At 42.6% G+C, this 20,898-nt stretch overlaps 1 protein-coding gene across 1 annotated transcript in view; it reads right to left on the bottom strand.

Annotated features, from left to right (window-relative positions):
- CFAP96 (cilia and flagella associated protein 96) overlaps positions 1-20,898 on the bottom strand; it is a 195,437-nt gene that overhangs the window by 98,814 nt on the left and 75,725 nt on the right. Inside the window, exons 3-5 of the mRNA XM_069199730.1 lie at positions 16,131-16,350; positions 8,327-8,464; positions 8,153-8,228 (exon numbers count right to left, since the gene is read on the bottom strand). Of these exons, the coding sequence (XP_069055831.1) occupies positions 8,153-8,228; positions 8,327-8,464; positions 16,131-16,350 (434 nt within the window). The remainder of the gene's footprint in view (positions 1-8,152; positions 8,229-8,326; positions 8,465-16,130; positions 16,351-20,898) is intronic.

Below are 20,898 nucleotides of genomic sequence, written 5' to 3'. Positions count from 1 at the left end.
GGCTTCAGCATGGGTTGGTAAACAATGATCAGATCCTTAAGCTGTCCACTGCAGCAAATAAATAAGATGATGGAAAGAAAGCTTGAATTTATATCATTTGCTGGTGATCGCTCAGGCCGCATCCCAGTCCATCGTTTTGCACCCACTATATATCTCTAGACGGAGCCAACCATATGCAAATCAGTTTAGGCCCTGCACTAACAGTGCAACCTGAACGGACAGACCTGGTTCCCTCCAGACAGGAACACAAGCAACCCCAGACGTGGGTTGCATGCTCACTGTGCCACAGGACTCAAACTATACCTCACTTGTGAGATCGAACTAGGTGGAACGCGAAGTTGGTTACTTGTGTTCCTGGTGCATAGAGAGGGTTTGTCTACAATCTTTTATACAGTCCTACTTACTAGCAGGAAACTTTGAAGTTAAGCCTTCACTTTGGAGCTCTCATGGTGACATAGCCTAGGCAAGGGGCATGGGTGAAATTCCTAAATTTTGATTGAGGTCCTAATTGCTTTACAGAGGGTGCCTGTCTTAAAAAGTATCCTCTTCAATAAGTACTGGGAGGAGAAAGGGAGAGTCAGGATAATGAAATTCTATCCTTTTCTTACAATACCAATACCACTACCCTCCAATAAATGCCCCCCACACACAAACACCTAGAACTTCTGAATCCTCTACTCAAACAACCTCATTTCCACCTCCACCCCAAGCCAAAACCTCCTATACACCTGTTCCTTCTCTCACACTACATCACACAGCCACCTCAAAGTACATTCACACAAAGAGGAAAGAAACAAAACATGCCCCTAAGCCACCAGATCAGAGTTCTGCATCATCAACAAAAACAGCATTGGCAAAATTGGAGGAGGCCTGGCTGGCATCCATAAAACGAATCACAAAAAATTACACAAATTAAAAACCACACCATGGACAGATGAGAGTCCTTGATAATAAGATGTCACTCGACTTCAACTATAATGTTCCTTTTCTTTTAATCTATAAACCATCAGCCAGCAATGCAAACTTTAAAGATGACTACAGGGAGTGCAGAATTATTAGGCAAGTTGTATTTTTGAGGATTAATTTTATTATTGAACAACAACCATGTTCTCAATGAACCCAAAAAACTCATTAATATCAAAGCTGAATATTTTTGGAAGTAGTTTTTAGTTTGTTTTTAGTTTTAGCTATGTTAGGGGGATATCTGTGTGTGCAGGTGACTATTACTGTGCATAATTATTAGGCAACTTAACAAAAAACAAATATATACCCATTTCAATTATTTATTATTACCAGTGAAACCAATATAACATCTCAACATTCACAAATATACATTTCTGACATTCAAAAACAAAACAAAAACAAATCAGTGACCAATATAGCCACCTTTCTTTGCAAGGACACTCAAAAGCCTGCCATCCATGGATTCTGTCAGTGTTTTGATCTGTTCACCATCAACATTGCGTGCAGCAGCAACCACAGCCTCCCAGACACTGTTCAGAGAGGTGTACTGTTTTCCCTCCTTGTAAATCTCACATTTGATGATGGACCACAGGTTCTCAATGGGGTTCAGATCAGGTGAACAAGGAGGCCATGTCATTAGATTTCCTTCTTTTATACCCTTTCTTGCCAGCCACGCTGTGGAGTACTTGGACGCGTGTGATGGAGCATTGTCCTGCATGAAAATCATGTTTTTCTTGAAGGATGCAGACTTCTTCCTGTACCACTGCTTGAAGAAGGTGTCTTCCAGGAACTGGCAGTAGGACTGGGAGTTGAGCTTGACTCCATCCTCAACCCGAAAAGGCCCCACAAACTCATCTTTGATGATACCAGCCCAAACCAGTACTCCACCTCCACCTTGCTGGCGTCTGAGTGGGACTGGAGCTCTCTGCCCTTTACCAATCCAGCCACGGGCCCATCCATCTGGCCCATCAAGACTCACTCTCATTTCATCAGTCCATAAAACCTTAGAAAAATCAGTCTTGAGATATTTCTTGGCCCAGTCTTGACGTTTCAGCTTGTGTGTCTTGTTCAGTGGTGGTCGTCTTTCAGCCTTTCTTACCTTGGCCATGTCTCTGAGTATTGCACACCTTGTGCTTTTGGGCACTCCAGTGATGTTGCAGCTCTGAAATATGGCCAAACTGGTGGCAAGTGGCATCGTGGCAGCTGCACGCTTGACTTTTCTCAGTTCATGGGCAGTTATTTTGCGCCTTGGTTTTTCCACACGCTTCTTGCGACCCTGTTGACTATTTTGAATGAAACGCTTGATTGTTCGATGATCATGCTTCAGAAGCTTTGCAATTTTAAGAGTGCTGCATCCCTCTGCAAGATATCTCACTATTTTTCTGAGCCTGTCAAGTCCTTCTTTTGACCCATTTTGCCAAAGGAAAGTAAGTTGCCTAATAATTATGCACACCTGATATAGGGTGTTGATGTCATTAGACCACACCCCTTCTCATTACAGAGATGCACATCACCTAATATGCTTAATTGGTAGTAGGCTTTTGAGCCTATACAGCTTGGAGTAAGACAACATGCATAAAGAGGATGATGTGGTCAAAATACTCATTTGCCTAATAATTCTGCACTCCCTGTATATACAGTGCCCAAGACCCATCTGCACCTCCCAAATGTGTACATTGTAACAGACACAAACACATGATAAGAAGGTTTGATAAGAATAAGCTAAACACAGCAACAGTTATCACAAACAACAATGAAGACTTCAAGCTCCAACAAATTGTTTCTGGCCCCGCTCACCCCACAGGACACACTGTAGACATCATATGTGTACCCTTTGGACAAGCCACAATTACAGACAACTCAGCTGGAGCAGAATATCATCATCTTCAAGATCAACACATGCATCAATGACAACACTTCAAAGATACCAAAAAAGAACAACAACAAACCCTCTTGCAGACAATGGAAAAACTAGACATCCAAAAACTCAGTTCCCAACTTGAAAGAACCCCAATCAACAGTGGACCAAAAGACATACACACTTTCTACAAGTACATCTCCATTGCACCGGACAAACAGTTACCAATAAAGACAACACCCAGGGTTGACCACAAAAAGAACACCACATGGATTAATCACAACATCAAAACAATGAAAGCACAGATCAATATACTCAAACACGAGTGGAGAAAATCAAGAGATGAAATAGACGAAAGCACTCTATCCTACCATAACTGTGCCAATAGAAAGGCCATAAGAAACACCAATAGGCAACACTGCTCCACATGAATAACTGAAGTCAACTGCCCTTTTAAAGAACTCCACATGATTTTAGAAAAATTCTGCAACACAGAGTGCCAAAATACAGAAATACCAGAATGGCAAGAGTCCTGTGATAAAATATCCATTGAATTGATCTAAAAAATAAAAAGATAGGAAATTACTTTATAGAGAACACTGGCAACACATGACCCAACAAATATAGAGACAAAAGCAATCTTCCATCAAACATACTTTTAAAGCCCTCTCAGGAACAGATATTCTCTACGCAGACCATCAGCACTACCTTCAGACCTGACACCTCTGAATATCTTTAAATATATCCTTCACACAGCCTGTCAGGTGAGGTAGCTAGATGTTTGCTCAACAAGTTTCTGGAACTAGGTTAATTCCCACCCAGTTGAAAACCTTCTACATTAGTCCACACCCCAAAAAGAAACCAGCATTTGCAATGCAATAGGTCTCGCATTTACTTGAATTGGAGGTATTGCCATTGTAAATGCATAACTGGACTTTGTTGCTACATTAATTGAACAACCCTGCCAGATTTTATGATACTTTCTGCCACATAATTCCAGTGGCCCAGCATATAACTAAGGGGCTACTAGGCCTACTGGAATATTTTTTTAAACAAGGCCCTTAAAACACAAACTACTCTCATGTGCACAACATATTTAGTTGGCAATTGGTACAGGCGACATTGCCTGCGGGGCAATGAATGAATTATTGTACTCCAAGAATGCATCCTTACCAGATCACTGTCCCATTACTGCAGTCAGGGGAGTCAAACAAAATGCCCATGATTTTTCACACGCTTGAGGAGAGACACCTCACATGATATTAATGATCCTCAGTCAGTATTAAACTGAAATATTAGTTATAAAATATTGACCACTGTACAGCATAATCAACTGTAAGCCCTCCTCAAGGTTAGTTTTATAAATACACACATACACAGCTGAAGTTCCATAGACTCAAACGTCTGTAGATCATCTAGTCCGGTTTGTGCTTTGTATTCACAGCTTGTATCACATCATAAAAATAAAACTTCAAGTCCCAGAATGCAAAGCTGAAACATAAACAAAATGAGCGAATCACACATCGAACTAGGGAGCTGGACAACTCTATGAATACTACTTAAAGGCGGTTTCCAGGTTGTATCATGTTCTAAAATTAAAACTATACGTCTCAGAATGAATGTGTGTGTTGCAAAGAAGGTGTACTAAGCAGATTAGAGTGCATATAATGTAAAAATGACAAAATAACTCTGGCGATTAATGTTCTTTCTGGAGGGAGAAAGTACTTTGGTCTAGTGGAAGCTTGGAGTCATCATAAGGTACCGCAGAGGGTTAATATACCTGCTGCAAAGAACGTGTACTAAGCAGATCAGATTGCTTATAATGTAAAAACAATACCGCCAATCGAGTTCGAGCTTTGAGCGCCATGGTAGCCAAAAGAACATACTTCAGTCTATTGGAAGCTTGAAATAACTGGTGATTTATGTTCTTTCTGCAGAGAGAACATACTTTTGTCTAGTAGAAGCTTGGAGTCATCATAAAGTAGCACACAGGGTTAATGTGCCTGCTGCAAAGAACGTGTACTAAGCAAATCACAAAGTGCATGTAATGTAAAAATGTCAAAATAACTGCATATTTATGTTCTTTCTGGACAGACAACAATCTTTTGTCTAGTGAAAGCTTGGAGTTATCATAACGTAGCGCAAGGGGTTATTATGGCTGCTGCAAAGAACATGTACTGAGTAGATCAGAGTGCATATAATATAAAAACGATACCGCCAATCAAGTTCGTGCTGTGAGCACCATGGCAGCCAAGAGAATGTACTTTTGTCTAGTGGAAGCTTGGACTCATCATAAGGTAGCGCACAGGGTTAATATACCTGCTGCAAAGAACGTGTACTAGGCAGATCAGAGTGCATATAATGTAAAAACAATACCGCTGATCGAGTTTGCGCTCTGAACGCCATGGAGGTCAAGAGAACCTACTTTTGTCTAGTGGAAGCTTGGAGTCATCATAAGGTAGCGCACAGGGTTAATGTGCCTGCTGCAAAAAACGTGTACTGAGCAAATCACAAAGTGCATGTAATGTAAAAATTTCAAAATAACTCAGGTGCTTATGTTCTTTCTGAAGAGAGATCGTACTTTTGTCTAGTGGAAGCTTGGAGTCATCATAAGGTGGCGAATAGCGTTGATGTGCCTGCTGTAAAGAATGTGTACAAAGCAGTCAGAGTACCCATGTGTCCAAGGCGGTAACCAAACTGCCCCAAGGCGGGACAAACGTAAAGCATTTACCAATGACATCAAGTGATTTTTGAAAGGCAAGCCTACGAACGATTAAAGTGATGGGCGCAAGGTAGGCATGGTTAAAAGCCCACAATACTTACAAGTCAAAACGCTTGCGCATTTGACCTAAAAACTTTGACCCATCCAACCCAGCAATAATCAGGCCTATATCAAATGGACCATTCTTAGGAGAAATATTTGAAAGAGCAGTATTTATCTAGCTTTCACATTCTATGGAATATAATGAAAATGTCAGACCCACACACAAAGTCAGCCATTTTCTCAATTTGGGATGATCCACAAATCACAGTGGATAAGCACAGCATGTCCATCCTATTGCTACTAGATGTATTGGCTGCACTTGACACGGTCCACCACCAAGCACTACTAGAAAGACTCCATCAACTCGGAGTATGTAAAAATTCTCAGACAGACAAAGTGTAGTTCACCTAACACTAACACCTTTCACATCAGGTCTTCACCCCCAACCTTGTGGCCTCCCTGAAAGGATCATCATATCCCCTCTATTATTCAACATTTTCCTAACTCACTTATCAAATCTGCTTAAATCATTCAACCGCACCTCATGCAACTATAAAGATGAGAAGCAACTCATTGTAAAAATGAATGACCCAGAACACCTCTACAACTCAAAACTTGATGAATGTGTTTGCACTTTAAACACATAAATAATAAATAACCGTATAAAGCTGCAAAGACAGAGATTGTGATCTGTGAATAATGGCAAAATGTCATATGGCCTAAGGATTTCAAGGCCCATCCAACATCAAGCAAAGTCATAACCTAGTGGTACCCATGAATTCAGACCTATCCTTTATACCATGTTAACAACGTCAAAAAAGAGTGCCTTCTGTACAGTGAAAATACTATGTCACATCTTCCCATACCTTGGATACCAACAGAAACTCGCAATCTCCAAGCCTGGGTATGGAACAGCATTTACCTTGGTGTATCCAAATTAATTATACGGAAAATACAACTCATCCAAAATGCAGCTGCAAGACTTCTTCTCTGCCTTCACTCAAATGAACTCATTACCCGAGTCTTACCATTATTACGTAAGGTGAAATCCCTCTCCCACAGAACACAGCTACCACAACCACACCTCATACCTAAATTAGACCACTACAGCAGTGATCTGATCACCAGTTGAATAGGCCCGACCGGCCTGTCCATCAAGTTCCCCATATTTTTATGTTGTGAGATATTCTGATGTCTGATCAATCAAAGGACTCTAAACTAGTGCACCATTGCAGATCCCAAATAACTATACACTATGACTGCTTCTTTACATCCCACAACGGCTCCCAGCTGTGGGATGATAGTAACAAAGCCCATCCCAACTGATCTCTTCAACCATGCTAGCTCAGGACCAAAACTATAAACAAAATTTCAGGTTGGACCAACCCAGTGCAGTAACAAGCTAGGCAGGCGATATAGTGAAAATAATTATGTTTGACCACTGACTTTGTGTTCCACCACTGTGCATATTAGTTGTTCAATGTTCACCAGTAGCACAATAAATTTTGCTTTCAGTTTAGCTGCCTATTGGCTTTATCGTGGCGTTGGACATTACATTTTGTATTCAGTCTAGACGCCTATTCGTTATATCGTGGCGTTATACATTGCAGTTGAGACATTGCAGATGAGCTGTGTTTTTCCACAAGGTAAACTAAGCTTGTGTTTTTGTATTTTCTGAACACGATAGCATGATAAGGAATCGCATATTTTGTGTTTTTCGGCCTTGGGAGAGACAGCCTTCAAAATTTGGCCAACTTTCGACTGTATTTCTTCCAACTCTGACCTACAGTAGCCAGCATGTTTTGAATATTATAAAAGGTGTCCCTGGGCAGCAGTGAGGGGGAATTTTCCGAGACTTCAGTCAGGAGTGGAGATCAACTGCCTGACCTGTCCCGTGAGGGTGGAAAATCTCTTTCTCGCAGTTGAACAAGGGTCATCAACTTGCTGGCATGAGAAAGATGACGAGCAGTGATAGGCCCTACGGTGATGAATTTTGACTTTTATTCTTTGCTTGACAGCTATGCTATAATATAATAACATATATATGCTGTGTACATTGCAGTTGAGAATCTCTTTGATATATTTTCTTTTCATTGCTGTGACTACTTTTAAATGTGTGCCTCCAACCTACTAATCTCCTCTCTCAGGAACCTCATGGTGGAGTAATATTAAATGTCTTCTTTAAACTAAGAAGTGCATTCCAGAGATTGTTGTCAGCTCGGTCATTAGTGAAAGCAAAACAGACGATGATCATAAAAAACATCACAAAGGTACCGGTAGAGCTGTTCAAAGCTGCCAGTTTACTGAAAACCATAAATAGGACATTTATCTCTCACATCTCATCATCCACCACACTGCTAATCCCAGCACACAACAACCACACCTGGTGGTCATCAGAGACGACATGAATGCACTTCCCACACAGAATCACAAAACAAAGACAACAACCTTTCTGCCAGACGTCCTACCTGGAGTATCTTGATGCTCCTGTAGACAAACACTTCTGTGCCCTATATAGGGGTAAATAAATGCTAAATAAATGCTGCAATGCAATATAACTGATTTACCTTGTTCATTTCTGTTGATATATCATAGTTGTCTGAGCTATGTTCATACTGCTTCCCAATGGTGAGACCAGGATACCTGTTTAGAGGATAGTAATAATGTCAATCTGGGTTAAATGCATTTGCCTGGCTATAAAAGGATGTGAGCACCTCATTAAACACTGCTTATACTCTCACCCGTATCCTGTGCCATGCTTCGGTGGGTTTGTGTAGAAGTTTTTTCCTGGTGCTTTATAGGCATCTCTAGATTTGGATTCTGCACTAAAAGCTGGCACTGGGCCACCAATCGTACCATAGTAACTTCCCAATCCAGATCTTAAATGAAACAACATAGAAAAATGAGTACAAGTATGACAACTGATTTGAAAGTGATCTTTTATAACCAATGAACATCCTCTCTTTCAACACACACCCGGGGTAACTTCATATATGTATTACTGAATCACACCAGTGAATGCAGTGCCTATGTACTGATTTTTTTTTTTTAAAGGATTAGATGATGACTGCATGGTTTCAGGCAGATATGTTTCAAAATTATCTAAAACAGATGTGAATAATAGGTTCATGTGCTTCCTACCTTATTTAGGCATTAACAAGCATTTTCCTTTCAATTCTGACACTTCCTTTTTCAGGGCTGTTATGTTCTTTTGAGTACTGGCAACTAGTCATCTGTGTTATTTTCAAGCTAGTTCATATGCCACAGGCATTATAAATTCTGCTCAGAGATTCTTGTGTGAAAAGTAGGTGAAAAATAAACCTGAAACATATTGCATGCATGGTCTTTTCCGATATACTTTAAGATATATTTGCTTTTCCTTCACTATTTTGATTTTTTCTTTTTTTTTATCAATGCTTAACAAACAAGATGACAGCTTGGTGAGAGCTATTAGCTTTGTTAATGAATATTAAAACAACCATTGGCACAACCAACAGATCTGGCTTATTTTAAGATATGTTGTTGCAAACACTGCAAAGAAACACACATCAGTGGTCCCACAGACGACATGCACCAAATGGCCTAAATAGGAGCCAGTGACCCCAGACAGTGCACGCATGAAAGACCCTAATAAGGGTCATCATAACTCGAGAGAGTGCATGCATCAATAGCCCTAGAAATAGTCTCCACACACAATCCATTCATCAGTGGGCCCTGTAACAGGGATCAGTGACACCACAAAGCACAGGAATCAGTTGTTCAGGTAACGGTTGTCAGGTACACCAAGAATACATATATCAATAACTCTACTGAACTCCTTCTGCTCCATACTTTCCCTCTCCTTTCGTGTCTCCTCTTCTTAGCACCAGGACAACTTGTTCCTGAAAAACTGTGTGCTCTTCAAATCGTGTATTCATTAAATCATTAATTAATGCATTCAATCAGTCATTCATTCGTACTAAATAGTGTAAATTGCCCCATATTGAGCATGCATCTACGGGCCTAGTAGTGTCAGTGGTTCCACAGAGTGAATGCATAAGGCAAGGAGCATCAGTAAAATAGTCAGCATAAAGCATCTGCATAAATTAGACCTAATGTATAATGTAAGGTGCATCAGCATAATGTAACACATATCACTAAATGGCAGTGGCTGTGCTTAAAATGAATGGACCCATTGTAAATGAAAGTGTCCAAATGTGCATACAAAAGCGAGTACACACGTCCGAAAGGGACAGGTCACCAGGGAAATGTGCAGTAGAGGATCCTATCCACGTAGAACTAGTCACCAGTGCCCTGTGCAACAGACAATGAACTGCAAGTTGAGTAGTTCAGTGGGGCTTGTGCAGCAGTAGATCATGTAGCAGTTCGCCAGGTCTGGCCAGCAGAACTTCATGTGAATGAGGAGCAGATCTCCAGGGCCATGTGAATCTTGAACAGGTCATAAGGCCTCTGTCCAACAGATAATATACAAAATGTCAATATTACTCGGGGTATGTACGGGAACATACTGGAAAAAACAAGTCTCCAGGGATGTGTGCAGGAAAAGTTCTGGTGCAACACAAGAAAGTCACCAGGACCACATGTAAATGAATGTGGTCCCTAGCTTTATGTACACCAAGAGTAGGCCAAAAGTGCCTCTGCAACACGAGATCAAGTGCAGGAACAGTAGGCATCCAGGGCCCTGTGCAGCAAGGGATCCTGAAAAAGTGGATTATGATGTGAGGGCAATGTGAAAATAGAGCAAGTCACAGTGGCCTTATATAGTTGAAGGTTGTGGGCGGCAGTACAACAGGAACCTGTCCAACAAGAGATTATGACCAAAAAGGGGAGGTCACCTGGATGTTGTGAAGCATGGGATCAAATGTAAGAAAGCCCTGTTACTATGGTCTTGAGGGAAACAGAAATTCAAGGTCTGTAAAACAGGATATGTGGTATGTCAGCAGGTTATCATATCCATGTGTAGGAAGAGCAGATCACCAGGTTCATGTGCAGCTAAAACTGAAACACTTGCAGCAGGAGATCTTCTACAAGGTCAGTATATCACCAGAGCCATGTACAGAAAAAACGGGACACTAAGATTCTGTGGCGTGAGACAGAATGGGGAAGAAGAGCAGCTAAAAAGGGTCTTTTGCAACAGGGGACTCGGGACAAAAGGAGCTGAACCGCTAGAGCCTAGCCAACAGGTGGATCGGGGGATAGCCTGCCTCCAACGTCACTGAAAAGTCCGACAGCCCCATACCTGGCTGTTCAGGCGGGGGGTGAGGCGGGTTGTTGTACTCACTGGTGGGCTTCCCTGAGGAGAGGACCTCTTTGCTTATGTATCTTCTTTTGGTGAGTACAGCAGAGTGGCTTGATACCCTGCCTCCCTGATTGCCATTGTAAATGCACGGTCTTATGGTTGGCCTTGAAACTGCCTGTATTTCTGTTCAATCAATCAGGAATTTGTAAAGCACAGTACTCATCCGTGAGGGTCTCAAGGCGCTGAGAAGAGGAGGGTGGAGGTGCTGGTACTGCTCGAACAGACAGGTCTTGAGAAGTTTCCTGAAGGTAAGGAGGTCTTTGGTCTGGCGCACGTGGGTGAGAAGAGTGTTTCACATTTTGGTGGCGAGGTGCGAGAATGATCTACCGCCGGTTGTAGTTCTTCGGACGCGTGGGACGGTTGCAAGGGCGAGGTCGGCAGAGGGGAGATGCCGGGTCGGGGTGTAGGAGGAGAGTTATCTGTTGAAGTATTCTGGTCCGGTGTTGTGCAGTGCTTTGCGAGCATGGGTGAGAAGTTTGAAGGTGATTCTCTTGTTGACTGGGAGCCTGTTCAGGTTTTTCAGGTGGTCTGTGATGTGGCAGTGGCGGGGGATGTCCAGGATGAGGCGTGCGGAGGTGTACTGGATGCGTGCAGCCTCTTCTGGAGTTTGCCCGTGGTTGCTACATAGAGGGCATTGTCGTAGTCCAGTTTGCTACTTAAGAGGGCTTGGGTGACTGTTCTTCTGGTTTCGGTGGGTATCCATTTGTAGATCTTTCGGAGCATGCAGAGGGTGTTGAAGCAGGAGGAGATGGCGTTTGCTCCTTTCCTTCTTTTTTCTCCTTCCGTTTTGCATTCTACTAAAATTCAATAAATAGTATAGATGTTTAAAAAAAATGTAAAGGAGGGGCCAAATGCACTTTCTGACGAAAGGCTCCTGAAATTCCCACAACCCTCTCTGGAACTGCCAGCAATACAGGTCACTCAATCATAGAGGAGACAGATATGGTCCCGAAGGTACTCCAAGTGAAGTACATGGACTGCAGTATGTTACATTATGTCCCTGGCATGATGACCATTCCACAACAGCAGCAACAGCAAACCATATCCGAGAAAAACAGATGACCATCTGCAGACTATATTAAGCATACAGAATTACATTTTTGCTTCCACAATAGTCTGCTGAAGGTCTGGTAACCAGAAAGTCACCTGCAGAGGGAGAAATGAGTTAATGAGCATGGTCAGCATCTGCAGTGAGATATGAGTACATGATCCCTAACCAGGAAGGTATCAGAACAGTCACCAAGATGAGGACATCAGTATAAAGAACGTGTCCCTGGAACAGTCACTTGGTGAGAAGCATGTGCGGAGACAACCGACCATGGGAGCCTTGGAATCAAAGAATTAGCAACAAAGGCTAATTAGTAGCACCATTAAAATGCAGGAAGGGCAAATCAGCAGGACTCCGAGTCGGCGCTCATGACCACGTTTTTAGGACCAGCAACAAGAGGCACGCATTTCGGGTTATAGTAACACATTTGACAAATGTTCCTGCATCGCCGCTCTATTGGCGTCCGGTCAAGCAAATCAGCTGAATTTAGCCTAGTGTGAGCTCTGTACGGTTCTCTAAAGTGTAATGTAATAAACACAATGTGTGACGTCCCCGAGGTGAATGTGAACTAGAAGACAGGCGACCAGGCGTAAGCTTCACGTTAAGGCCTCTCTGATTTTAGTACTTGCTTTGACCCGACCCCTTATACTATTGGTCATGGCGCACTGACAACCGGGAGACACTTTCCTGCCACAGTACCTACACAGCAGCGATGCACTATTGTGGTGTGTCCCCTCCAGTCCCCAGTCAGCTGATGTAGACATATTCCTGAGCTTGCTCGCCTCTGGGAGTCCTGTTTTTGTACACAACGCGACGCAGCACTGGTAGGCAACAGGTTACTTTAAAGGACACATTGGTCCGCTAGCGACCCCAAGGGCTCAGTGGGGGGAGGGGGGGACATCAAATTGCAGGCAATACTAAGTATGGACTACTCCAGGCCTCCAGCCTCACTCCGGACAGTCAGCTCGTGTGTAATAACAAGTGACTGTGGTGGAAGATGGAAACCGCTTTAAATAAATGCATCATCCTCCTTTTCAATTTGCACGCGAGCTGTAAAGTTGTCAACAAATCCTAATTTACGTGGTGTGAGCAGTGGTTAATTTGTGCTTGTTGTTCCCGGTGCGGGGCACCGGCACTTATTTTTGAGGGCCGGCGCTTATTTTCCTGCCTCAAGCATTTACTGCGAGCAGAAGACATATGGGAAAGACGGAGGAAGAGAAAAGCGAAAGCGTCACAATGGGAGAAAGCAAAAAGCTGCTAGAGTGAGCTGAAGGGGCAGGAAGAGGCTGTAAATGGATTGAAGTGGCCCGATATGGCTTTCGGATTCCGCTGCCTCAGTACGCCGTGTTCCCACATTTAATTGCAGCAGCCGAGTATTAAAGAGGAGGGCTTTGTTCACCGGCACGTTTTTATTTACAAATTAAGCACTGGGCGTGAGGTTTAGTTCTGCTTATGGGGCCGCTTGGCAGGTATGAGGGAAGCAAGTCCTCCATTGTTGTGAGATTATGCTGCTGCACTGGACAATAAAGGGGGTACAATTATTATGACACCACAAATGTATCCAGGAGAACCATGTTAACAAACGCAAAGCAGTCGAGACTTTTTATGAGCATCTCGATCATGTGCTCTGCAGTGGTTTTAAGATGCCTTTCTGATTATTACCTAACAATGGGGCTAATGTGTGAAATCTGCCTGGTAACATGACCATAGCTCCTTCTACTCACAATAAAGTGCCACTTAAAGTGTCACACGTGGCAGCGAAATGTCAAACATCATTGAAAAGATGACAATGTGCCACATACGCAAACTGAAAAATTGGCAGCTTTGAAAGACAGTGCCAGTCAGTGCTTTATATAGGCAAGGATTTCCTGAGCACAGAAAGCATCTGCTTCTTCTGCCCTGCATTGTGCCGCAAAATCCCACAAACCCTAACTCGGCAATTGCAGTCCCAGAACTTGTAACATGGGCTTCTGCTATCACACTACCACTCAACTGCATGTTTCACAGACAACCTGGGGCTCGACAGGAAAACACTTACACCAAAAGTCAACTCCAGAATGGCCAGAGCAGGGGACACTTGAGATGTCAAAATACCTCTAGAGAGCGAGGAGGGGTCCACCTCTTGGTGCAATATAGTATGTCACAGTACCCAGTGGCATGACGAAAATTGAGGGCTCCCTCCTGCAAAGCACATGGAGCGGGGGCCTCCGGATTCAGTAAGGAGCTCTCAGGCCAGGGTACTATGTTGAGGGGCCCCTGGAGCATGGGGGGAAGGGAGCCCCGCACCGCATGGGCCTACAAGTACCCACAAGGAGAGGCAAGCTTGGCCCACTGTGCACTAGCAGACAAACCAACACAGCCTGACATGTCCCATTTCTTCACTGACTGAACCTGTGCATGGTACCAGGCCGGATGCCTGCATCGCTGTATTTATCCTGTGAAACTGCATTCACTACACACATTATGTAGGAGGCCTCCTCCCGAATGTAGGAATGGCGAACACCATATGTAGGCATCCGCTGAATTACTCCTTTCCAGTGAAGACAAACAAAAAGAAAACTACTTGTGGTACATGGCATCCTTCAAGGCTGCGACACACATCACGTATGAAACCTGAGCACTGGAGCCCAGGCCACCCGATATGAAGAGGGGGGAGAGCAAGGAAATTACTGCAGCTCTTTCAAGAAAAATATAAGGTTGGGGACTCTTGAAGAGCCTCTGGCGCGCCTATAGACGCTGCAGGAAGGTATATGGTGGCTCTAGGCAGCAAAGGGGGCACCTGCGTGGGCCACACGCCAAACCTGCAGGAAGTACAATAGCACATAAGAGGGCTCAGGTTCCTCAAGGTAGATGTTTGTGAGCCGATAGCCCACTTCAAGTAGGATAAAAAGCATGGTTGTGTCATTTGCGCTTGTTTGTTGTCTTAAGAGAAAAAGTAAGGTCTTGTCTGCCCCCTTCAGTTGAAGAAAGGGAACTGACTAGTGAAGGCTGAACGGGCATTAAAGACGTAGAGCATGTGTATTGCAGCAAAGACGGTCTAAGTTTAGGATAACTGTAGGCAGCCGTCTTTGAGGCCGCGAAAATACGTCAGACGGCCTCAAAAATTGTTTTTGCTGCAAGGAGGGTTAGGGGGGTCACCCAAATAGCAAAATATATTTGGTTAGGGCTCAGAAAATCCTTGCACTGAAGCTTCAGGGCAGTACATGGCTGCGGGCTTCCTATTTCCTTATTATGCTGTGGAAGATGCATCAGATCCTGAGAGAGCCGGGATCTTTTGAACAAGACTGAAGAAAGCGCAGCAGGGAACAAACGTAAATGCAGAGAGGACACTTTTAGATCCTAAGACTGTCCCAGGTGACAGTATTTTGTTCAGATAAATCGCAGTTATCAAGTTATTATCATGGGTGCTTGAACATTCAGTTGGAAAGTTCAACTCTGCGGCAAAAGACATTTGGAGCCAGATGTATGAAATAGGCATTTTGCGATTCGGAAATAGCGATTTTTAAGAAACCGCTATTTCTGATTCGCAAAATGCAATGTATCATATTTGCGATTCAGTAATAGCGATTTCTTAAAAATCGCAAATGCTGTTACCGAATCACAAATTGCGATACAGCCCCCATTCGCATCTATGGGCCTGCCGGCCCATATTTTCGAATATTTTGCATGTCCCAAATTGCGAATTCCTAACTGGAATTCACAATTTTGGGAAATACAAAGTCCACGGTGCTGGGGGCCTAAGGCCCTCTCTGCTGCACCCCAAAACATTTTTTATTCACATGTAAGGTGCACACATGCCAAAAGGGCATGTGTGCTTTAAATGCATTTTTAAAATTTGCACATGGTTACCACCAAGTTCAACTTGGTGGTAATAGCGATTCCTTAATGCCCAATTCGCATTAAAGAATTGCTTCATACTTGTGCTTTAGAAATCGCAAATAAGGATTCCTTATTTGCGATTTCTTATTTAGAGTCGCAATTTGCGACTCTCTAAACAGGGTCGCGATTTTAAGGAATCGCTATTTTAGTGATTCCTTAAAATTGCATTCAGAATGCCTTTGATACATTCTGAATTGGCTTTTTGCATTCGCAAACGGGCATTCGACCGTTTGCGAATGCAAAAAGCTTTGATACATCTGGCCCTTGGTAATTTTTCTGTTACAAAATATTAATGAACATTTGTCCATGAAATACATACCGCATCTTTTCTCCATCATTAGGACGGAAGGCTTTGCCCACGTTTTTCTTGGATTCCAGTATTCGAAATTGGCGCCTTTGTTTGACGGGGTCGGAGTAGGCCTCACTATCAAACACCCTCTTGAACACCGGGTCGAAGTAGCCTGCCTGAAGTGCGGATTTCATTTTCGCGCCCCCAGGCAGCATCTGCCGGTTTTTGCTTGCAGCTTCGTTAAATGGCCCTAAAATATTTTAACAGTAAAAGTGATTTTGAAGTTAAGTTAATGGAATACTTTTATTATTGATTATACACTGTAGAGTGGAACATATGTGCGAAATGAAAGCAAACTCGGTATTTATAAGCCACTGTTTCTCTTGGTTTGTGTACTAATCCACTGCAAGTTCTGTAGCAACATTTTTTCGAAGCCATTTTCTGTATAGCTTCTATGCCCCGGAGGCCTGATCTGCGTTAAAGATAGTCGTGTAAATACAGTTGATTAAATAACCATATCCATGGTGTGCTCTAATCTAAACTGTAATCTTAGGTTCCGGAATAGTGTACTACTTTCCGCAAAGCGCTTCAACGTCTCGTCAGGGGTAGTAAGCGCTATGTAAATAAAATTTATAATTTACACTATACCTAAAATTAAATAGGTGTGCTAGCATCCCGTTTGATATTGAATGCACTACCAAAAGCTGCCACTTGGCAGTAGAAGATGTTTTGCAAGTTTTGACCCGACATGGCACCCAATCCGCAAAGTTCAATAAAACAAGCAATGGTAAAGCCAACATCCCTTTCCTTGCTGACCTATAGTCTTTGACAATGCTCTTTGACAAGGTTGTTCAACACAAGAACAGGAAAGCAAGCCAGAGAATAAGAATGACGAAAATGAGGGAGACAATAAAACGAACCAAAGGTAAGCAATGGATGGTCTCTAGGCCCACTGTAGGCTTTCGATATGGTTACTGAAGATGCTTCCTATATTTGTGTTTTCGTGCAATATTAAGAACGTGAAATGTTTCACTCGATTCTACATGAACACACTGATACTGTGAAGATTTCTTAAAAATGAGTTTCCTATGATATACATAATTGTGCTTTCTTGACGTGTTACCTGGCCCGTAATTAGGACCTAGAAGCAATATTTTTCACAACTGTCTCACCTTTCCTTAACAACCATGTCCATCACTGCAGCTCACAGTTAAGCTGATATGTATTTGTTTATTACCAGTGTTGGTGTTTATGCTGTTCTCCTTTAATCTTCCACAACTCAGTCATGAAACTAACTTTTTCAAGGTCTTTCCGCTAGCCCACTGAACACTATTCATTCACAATAATTAATGTAGCTATTTTGTCCCACCATTTTCGGATGGCATTAGCATAGAGTGGGCAGACTAATTATTCATGCAGTAGGATAGTGCTTAGCCACTAAGGCAATACAACATTTATTTGAAATGTGATCTGATTTGCTGAGATTGTAACCTTTTCCATCACACCACATTTATTATATCTCATAGGAATACCCCAATTACTGATTTCCAAACTTCAAACTAATCCAATACTAAATGTTTGAGCAATTAGCATTGTCTTATAATGTTACTGGTTATTAACTTTGGCCTTCCAGATCTTGATTTCCTATAGCAGTCCTGTACCACAACTCTGCTCAATTAGACACCAAATGAAAAGAAGAGGCGTTGCATATGTTATTATGCAACAACTCACATTCAGGAAGATTGCTAGCCTATTGGATGTGTCAGCTTTCTGTTATTGTACTCCACTTTATCATTTCATCGCTACCTTATATCAGATTGCTAGCCTTTATAATCAACCCCAGCTCTACAGTCACCCATGTAACAAGATTTTGCACAAATGCTGTTTGTGACCACACCCAGTTTGTTTCCAGGTTAGTCAGCAGACTTTTGAGCAAGGAGGAGTGTCAGATGTGTGCTCTTAGTGTGTGTTCTTTACGTTGGTAATAAGCCTTTCAAATAAGTAGCATGGGATAATATTGCTCTCGAAACCATCTTTTACAATTATTTTGTGTGTTCATAACATCTTAGACCAATTTTTTAATTGAAAGCTATGGGACAAACAAAACATTTGCCCTAAATATATTTATTTATAACTTGCCAACACCAAAAATATATGTAGAACAAAAAAGGCACACTTTTAAAATGCACATACAAATCCACATTTCTATGTATACATATATATATATATATATATATATATATATATATATATATATATATATATATATATATATATATATGTGTGTGTACATACATATGTATATACACACACGCACACACTGAAAAACCAAGATTAAAGGGATGTTATAGTTAGGTGAAAATGCTAATTAAAATGTGTAAGGAAATGCTTCATTTTGTATGATCACCCAAAAGCTTTAAACTGACACTGCTGTTTTTTTTCACTCTGGGAGTGCACTGAGGCCTGCCAACCAGACCTCAGTGCTAGTGTTCTTAACCATCAACAAATGTATCTTGAAGTGGTACTCTCTATTGACACAAGCTGACTTATTTATAAGTCGCTAGTATGCCACCCACAGCTGCAGCTCTGATTGTGCAATCCTGCGTGTGACAGAGTACAAAATGTTTCCCAGCCTGGAAGAGCAGTTTTAAAACTGCTATTTAGACTTTGTCATTAAAACCAATGGCAAATCCCCCACTTTCCTTAACGTTATATGTTAGTCTTGCCAAGGAAGGCCTACCGAGCCCTAAGACAGGATGCTGCATATTAGTAAATAGGATATATACTTTAATATGTCCTAACACAAAAACGTACAATTTTTTGCTGTGCTTGTTAGCAGCCCCATTGGCTAACTACAAAGTTAGCGGTTGACCTCTCAGTCCGGTTAACTTCTGAACAGGACTACTAAAATGGGTACTTCAAGATATGAAATTAATCATGGCATTAAACCCAACTTGATGCCCAAGTCGAATTTAATGTCACGTTTAAGGTAAGGCAACTTTTAGAAAATTACCACTCCGTTGCTCAGTTTATCTGATGGCCTTTCACAGTTGCTGCCCACCAGAAAGCCTTCTGCCCTCCTGGGGAGTCGTGTAAACGACTCCAAGGCTCAGGAACAATAGAGGCCTGCCACAGAGGGAGATGTTACCTCCCCTCTGCAGGAAGTCAAACAGGGTGTTTGCCCAAAAGGCGAGTTTCAAGGGGGAAGCCGCCTTTAGTGAGCAAATGGTGATCACACTTGTATAGGGATGCCCCTTTGTTCAGGTAGATGGACTGGTGACGGGAACAGAGAGGGGAAGCCAGTTGCCAAATTGTTTTTTTCCGTGAGCATGGAGCACACAGGTAGCCAGCGCTCTAGTGTGAGATACCAAGCTCCGAACATTCAAGGAAGGGTTTGGACATCTTAAGAGTGGGCAGAATACTGCACTCTGACATTGCTGGGTGCCCCAAATAGCCAGACATCATCATAGGACAGGAGGGATCCTGGTAGCCTATTGTCTACCCCCCATGTCACCCCTCCCGGGCACTTTCAGGGTATAAATATGGCACCTCTGGCATGCTGAACCTCAGGTGACATCTGGACTGGAGAGAAGCTGAAAAACGACTGCCCTGCTTACCTCCGGATCTGGCAAGAGAGGCTGCACCAAGCGCTGGACTCTACCTGCTGCTCTTTGGGCTAGCAAAGAGAGGACAGTGCTTGCAGAGTCTGTCTCGAGGAAAAGTTGCCCCTAAACCCCAGAATTAAGTTGTGACTCCAAGGGTCAGTAGGCTGACCCCTTATTTCAGCACTACGGCCATAAAAGCTGAAGTCACCCGTCCTAGTTGAATTAGTAGCCATCCACAAGAAAATGCAGCTGAGCGCTGAGGTGCAGCCAAGAAAACCTCCACACCAGACTCAAATGTTGTACCCATGTCTGTCAGACTCAGGAGAGACAGAGTGTGGATTGGTCAATAAAGATAGACACTAACCCTCACCAAAAGATATCCCTGGTCCCGCTTTGTCCGGCGATTGGTAACCCAGCCACAGCTGGAATTCTACTGGCTCAAAGAAGACTTTAAGGGACTCTGACCTCTGTGGCCAAAGTTGCCTCATCTTATCTGTGGGCTTAGGAACAACCCCTGGAAAGCCCTGTAGAACGCGCAGCACCTAAAGCATCTTTCAGCATCCTTAATATCCTGCATCCCAAGCATCAGGACTACTCCATTGAAGTCTATGCCTACCTTGATGTAAAGTGTGGAACTGGACTTGAGACTGCTTTGCTGACCAGACAACTGTAAAAAATACTCCTTCTCGGCGCCCTCTGACCTTGTCCCTGTCAGAATTGGCCACCCAATTTGGCCAGAGTAGCTGAACACAACTCTTTCAAACTTTTCAAAAGTTTGTAGATTTTAAGATTAACAAATATTGTTTGCACTTTGGACTATAAAGCGGAGATGTGTGTTTTCTTTCAAATCTATATCTCCGAAATCCTCTGGTGGATCTTGGTGTTTAAACATTCATAAAAATATATTCTATTTTTATAAATTGGTGTTGGATTTCTTTAGTGTATTGTGACTTTCTTATTTCGTTGTTTGGTACTTCTAAATGCTTTATACTAGTTCCTCTGTTTAAGCCCTACAGCTCCAAGCCACAGCTACCTAGCGTGGAGCCAGAGGTTTCACAAAGGAGCCTAACTGGATTCAAGACAGCTTTGTGAGTGTATTGCACTGTAATGTTGCACAGAAATTCCATATATTACAGCACAGTCCTCACAAAATGTAATATTTTAAACTAAAAAAATACTGAAATTCACCAGTT

Source organism: Pleurodeles waltl, chromosome 1_2 (genome assembly GCF_031143425.1).
Source record: "Pleurodeles waltl isolate 20211129_DDA chromosome 1_2, aPleWal1.hap1.20221129, whole genome shotgun sequence".
NCBI classification, from domain to species: domain Eukaryota; kingdom Metazoa; phylum Chordata; class Amphibia; order Caudata; family Salamandridae; genus Pleurodeles; species Pleurodeles waltl.
The sequence above is the reverse complement of the archived record's forward strand: the minus strand, read 5'-3'. Positions and strand labels throughout refer to the sequence as shown.